The 5,544-nt window shown below is 42.1% G+C and overlaps 1 protein-coding gene across 1 annotated transcript in view; it reads left to right on the top strand.

Annotated features, from left to right (window-relative positions):
* The window catches only part of LOC101852816 (cytochrome P450 3A16), a gene marked incomplete at its 3' end in the record, with an annotated part of 7,003 nt that extends 3,548 nt beyond the window's left edge, over positions 1–3,455 (top strand). Inside the window, 3 exon segments of the mRNA XM_013090539.2 lie at positions 752–1,320; positions 1,629–1,931; positions 3,339–3,455. Coding sequence (XP_012945993.1) covers positions 752–1,320; positions 1,629–1,931; positions 3,339–3,455 — 989 coding nt within the window.
* Between the last annotated feature and the right edge of the window lie 2,089 nt (positions 3,456–5,544).

Raw genomic sequence — 5,544 nt, 5'->3', positions numbered from 1 at the left:
CCCTCTTCCTTGCGTGCATTCCCCCACCCCGCCCACCCCCACAACGTGGCCCAGCCCGATAAGATTCTATAAAAAGAAACGCCACAGTTCGAGATTTAGCCCACACTCGGCGGCCATATTTGATCCCCACCGCGGCGTACTGCTCGTGGCACCGCGAAGAGAGAGAGGAGGCTCCATTAGTTCTAAACTCCTTGATTTTTCCACAGGTTTGTGAATTTTTTTTTCTAATTTTTGTTTTTTGACTCAACACCTTTCATGCCCATTAAAAAACCCATTTCTGTATGGATTTTTCTGACAAACGTTGATTAAAGGCACAAAAAATGTACATTTTCAGTTACTTCGTACTCTTAAGCTAAGGAAATAACTAATCTTTGGTGGGCATTTTCTCACTAATCTTATCCCTGAAAACATATGACCCCCACCCCCTTCATTCGCAATTATCTCGGCTTGTATTCAAGATAAATGGATATTTTTTCACCCAAACAAAGACAAATGAACAAACTTTAAGATGATAAAAATAACTCTACACGCCCAAAAATTGACGAGAGCCTGATTCCACCACGCTGCCTCACAAATGATTTCTCTGGTCGTCGATGAAAAGATACTCCTTTTGAAGTTGGGATTTGTCTTTTTTTAAAATGGTATCACTCACTTAGAATCATAAAAATTTGTATTATAATTTTAAAAAAAAAGTATGCTTTAGATCACTTTCACTCATTTTGCTAAAAAGAATATGCTTTCAACTCTACAGATGAACACTGGAAAAACATTCGAACTGTGGTGAGTCCAACGTTCAACACCGTCCGACTAAAACGCATGTTCGCCCACATCAAGACTAACGGTCAGCTACTGGTGAAGTACCTGGAGAACAGACAGGAGAGAAACGAGCCGGTGGAGCTAAAGGAGGTCCTGTCTCGCTACACCATGGATGTCATCGCCAGCACGGGCTTCGGCGTACAGAGCAACTCTCTGGAGGACGACGGCAGTCCTTTCATGACCGAGGCCAAACGGCTCATGAGTGGCCCGGGCTTCTTGATCATACTCGCGTTCTTCTTGTCCTTCCTGAAGCCGATTCTGAGACTGCTCAATATCAGTAAGCTCCCTCGTCAGTCTCTCCAGTTCTTCCGCCGGTTCGTCGACGCCGCTGTGGAGAGTAGAAAGGGTGAGGCTGGAACGGTTCAGTCCAGAAATGATTTTCTTCAGTTGTTGATGGAAGCCATGCACGACAAAGACGGAGAGGATGATAACATGACGCCGGAAGAATTGGCAGCTTTGAACTCCAGCGGTGTCAAACGGAAGCTAAACTACGTAGAAGTTCAGGTAATTTGTTATATTTGTTTTGGGTTGTTTTTTTTTCTTTCTTTTTTTTTGGGGGGGGGGAGGGGTGTGCAATCTGATTACGATTACATGAATTTTATTGGACTTCAGAGAACGCCTTCCGCTGCCACATTTGGCATTGTAACACGAAAGGTTTTTTATCTCTGTCTGTCTGTCTGTCTGTCTGTCTGTCTGTCTGTCTGTCTGTCTGTCTGTCTGACTGTCTGTCTGTCTGTCTGTCTGTCACACCACAGCTGCTGCTTACTCACAAACACGATGCTGCTGGTCCCCCCCTCCCAATCTCCCTCCAGGCGCAAGCTCTCCTGTTCCTCTTGGCCGGCTACGAGACAGTGTCAGCCTCTCTGTCCTTCACCTTGTTCCTCCTAGCCTTGAACCCTGAGTGTCTGCAGAAAGCCCAGGAGGAAGTGGACGAGGTGCTGCAGGGAAAGTTCCCGGACTATGAGAGCACCCAGTCCCTGCACTACCTGGACATGTGTCTGAACGAGGGCATGCGCCTGTACCCCCCGACCCCGCTGCTGGACCGTGTGTGCAGTGACGACATTGAAATCAGAGGCATCCGCATTCCTAAAGGAGTTAATGCTACATTTCCTGTGGTAAGTTCTGTTACTTTTCTTTTCTTTGTTTGTTTTTTGTTTGTTAGTTGGTTGTTTTGTTTTTGTTGTTGTTGTTTTGTTGTTGTTTTTTTGGGGGGGGGATAATTTTACCACTTTATGTGTATTTTGTTATATTTGTATTGTCGTTTTACCACTTTTTGTTTACAACATAGTTTGTTTGTTTAACCCCCAAAAATATATTAGATCTACATAATGCAGAGATCAGAACTGAGCATTGACATTTTTTAAACATTTGCAATGAGCTTAACTCATCTGAAAACAGAAGATAATGACAGAGAAAGATACTGGTTTGAAACGTGTGTTTTGTGTCAATAAAAAAGGCAGTTGTAGTCGCAACTATTTCCTTGAAATCACGACCACTACCCCCCGCCCTTCCACCCCGGAAGCCATATTCCTCGCGTACCCTCTGACAATACATGTACTGACATGAAAAGATAGTGTGAGGCAGCGTGGTGGAATCAGGCTCTCGTCAAAATAATCAAAGTGTAGAAACTTGCATTTTTCCACAGGTTTGTGAATTTTTTTCAAATTTTTGCTTTTTTGCTCCACACCTTTCATGCCCATTAAAGAACTCATTTCTGTATGGATTTTTCTGGAAAACGTTGATTAATGGCTCAAAAAATGTAAATTTTCAGTTACCACGGACTCTTAAGCTAAAGAAATAACTAATCTTTGTCGGCCATTTTCTCACTAATCTTACCTCTGGAAACAGGTGACCCCCACCCCCTTCATTTGCAAATATCTCGACTCGTATTCAAGATAAATTGATATTTGTTTCACCCAAATAAAGACAAATGAACAAGCTTTAAGATTATACCAATAACTCTTCATGCCCAAAAATTAACGAGAGCCTGATTCCACCACGCTGCCTCACAAATGTTGCTGTGTATTATTTCAAACCACACACAGTGGTAGGCATAATCCTTGCACTCTGTGATTTCTGAAACAAGACGTTCAAAAAGCAGCCTCTCTTTGTGTTGTTTTGGTAAGTGTTTTAGTAAAGTAAACCTTTACGGCGCTCTCAACTGCAAAAGAGCCTCTCGTTCAAGCATCTGCCAAAATTGTAAAACGTTATTTTTATTTTGTGTCGAAGGGGGCATAATTAAGAAACCTATAATTATAATCAAATTTTTTGGAGCATGAATGAAATTATTTTCTTTTTAAAATTACGTTAAAAAAAACAAAGAAGTCTCTATTTCTTGGTGTGTTGATTAGTTTTTGTTTTGCTTGTTTATTGTGTTGCTGTAGTTTTTTTACAAGGGGTGGGGCCAGGGGGGGGGGTGTATAAAGTAACTATAAAGACTTAACGTGTAACAAGACAAACGGATAGATGATGAAAAGAAAGAGTGTATAAAACGGATGACCTCCCTTGTGTGTTCCCGCCAGTGCGCCATTCACCGTGACCCTGACCTGTGGCCTGAGCCCGACAAGTTTATCCCGGAAAGATTCACCGCGGAGAACAAGGCCAACCGTCACCCCTACGCTCACATGCCCTTTGGACAGGTACATGTACTGACACACACTCACACGCACGGACACACATACGCACTCACACACAAACACACCCACACTTACATACACTTAAAATCATATTCATATACATAAACATACTCACACAACCATCCATCCATCCATCCATCCATCCGTCCGTCCGTCCGTCCGATTGGCGGGTGCTATGGTGTGGTTTGCTCCTTCTTTCCTATCAAACATCTATCGTCCTTATCTCCCCTTTTGCTTTTTTATGTTTGTTACTCTCTTGTAACACCTCTAATCTTCTGGCGCTCATATGACCTTATGCAGTTGCGAGTGCTGTAAAACCTCTACTAAAACTAAACTAAAACATACATACATACACACATACATACATACATACATACATACATACATACATACATACATACATACATACACACACAAACACACACAAACACACACACATACAAACGTACACACACACACACGTATAGATCTGGCTGTGTGGTTGGTTGGCGGGTGCTCTAGTGTGGTTTGCTCCTTCTTTCCCATCTGCCGTACTTATCTCTCCTCCTTTTTGTGTTTGTTACTTTCTCGTAACACCTCTAATTTTCGGCACTTATATGACCTTACTGTGTTCCAAGTACCTGTACTGAAACTAAAAAGACCTGGTCATATTGAACAGGACCAACTCAATGCTTTAGATTCCACCGCACTACAATTGAACCTGCTCAGACTGCAACCTGTCTAAGACACTCAATGTTTCAGATGACACCACACCTGTCTAAGACACTCAATGTTTCAGATAACACCACAACACACCTGTCTAAGACACTCAATGTCTCAGATGACACCACAACACACCTGTCTAAGACACTCAATGTCTCAGATGACACCACAACACACCTGTCTAAGACACTCAATGTTTCAGATGACACCACAACACACCTGTCTAAGACACTCAATGTCTCAGATAACACGGTACCACACCTGTCTACAACACTCACTCACTGTTGTAGATAACACCACACCTGTCTAAAACACTCACTCACTGCTTTAGATAACACCACACCTGTCTAAGACACTCAATATTTCAGATAACACAACACCTGTCTAAGACACTCAATGCTTCAGATAACACCACACCTGTCTAAGACACTCAATATTTCAGATAACACAACACCTGTCTAAGACACTCAATATTTCAGATAACACCACACCTGTCTAAGGCACTCACTGCTGTGTATAACAACACACCTGTCTAAGACACCCAATGCTATAGATAACAACACAACACACCTGTCTAAGTCACTCAATGCTTCTGATAACACCACACCTGTCTAAGACACTCAATACTTCAGATAACACCACACCTGTCTAAGACACTCACTGCTGTAGACAACACCGCACCTGTTTAAGACACTCAATATTTTAGATAACACTACACCTGTCTAAGACACTCACTGTTGTAGATAACACCACTCTACAGTAGAACCTGCTCAGACTGCCCCCCTGTCTTGAACACTCATCTGTACATACAAGCACTTCTCACCCACACCTCCCCCCCCCCCTTTTCCCTTTTCGTGTTTTTTTTTGACGTGATACTCCCACCTGTCAAAGACAATTTTGTTTTTCCTGGACAGTTGAAAGTTGTCTTGTGCAGTTTGAACTGTATTTGCTTTAAAGACCTCCTTCGTAAAAAAAAACATGTAGCCTAACGAACACACAAAACATCATCAGAATACTAATTAGACTACGCTGCTGCATACATGTACAACATCTTTTGTTTTCAAAGGATACTGCCTTGAGAGTCAGTTGCTTTTTTTAGTGTGGGGGGAGGGGTGTAAGAATTTATGGTACTTGCAACGCGGTAAGGTCATATATAAATGCCGAAGATTAGGCCTAGAATAAGTAGTAGTAGTAGTAGTAGCAGTAGTAGTAGTAGTAGTAGTAGTAGTAGTAGTAGTAGTAGTAGTAGTAGTAGTAGTAGTAGTAGTAGCAGTAGTAGTAGTAGTAGTAGTAGTAGTAGTAGTAGTAGTAGTAGTAGTAGTAGTAGTAGTAGTAGTAGCAGTAGTAGTAGTAGTAGTAGTAGTAGTAGTACTGGAGGAAGTAGTAGTGG

Source organism: Aplysia californica, unplaced genomic scaffold (assembly GCF_000002075.1).
Source record: "Aplysia californica isolate F4 #8 unplaced genomic scaffold, AplCal3.0 scaffold01326, whole genome shotgun sequence".
Taxonomy (NCBI): domain Eukaryota; kingdom Metazoa; phylum Mollusca; class Gastropoda; order Aplysiida; family Aplysiidae; genus Aplysia; species Aplysia californica.
The sequence above is the reverse complement of the archived record's forward strand: the minus strand, read 5'-3'. Positions and strand labels throughout refer to the sequence as shown.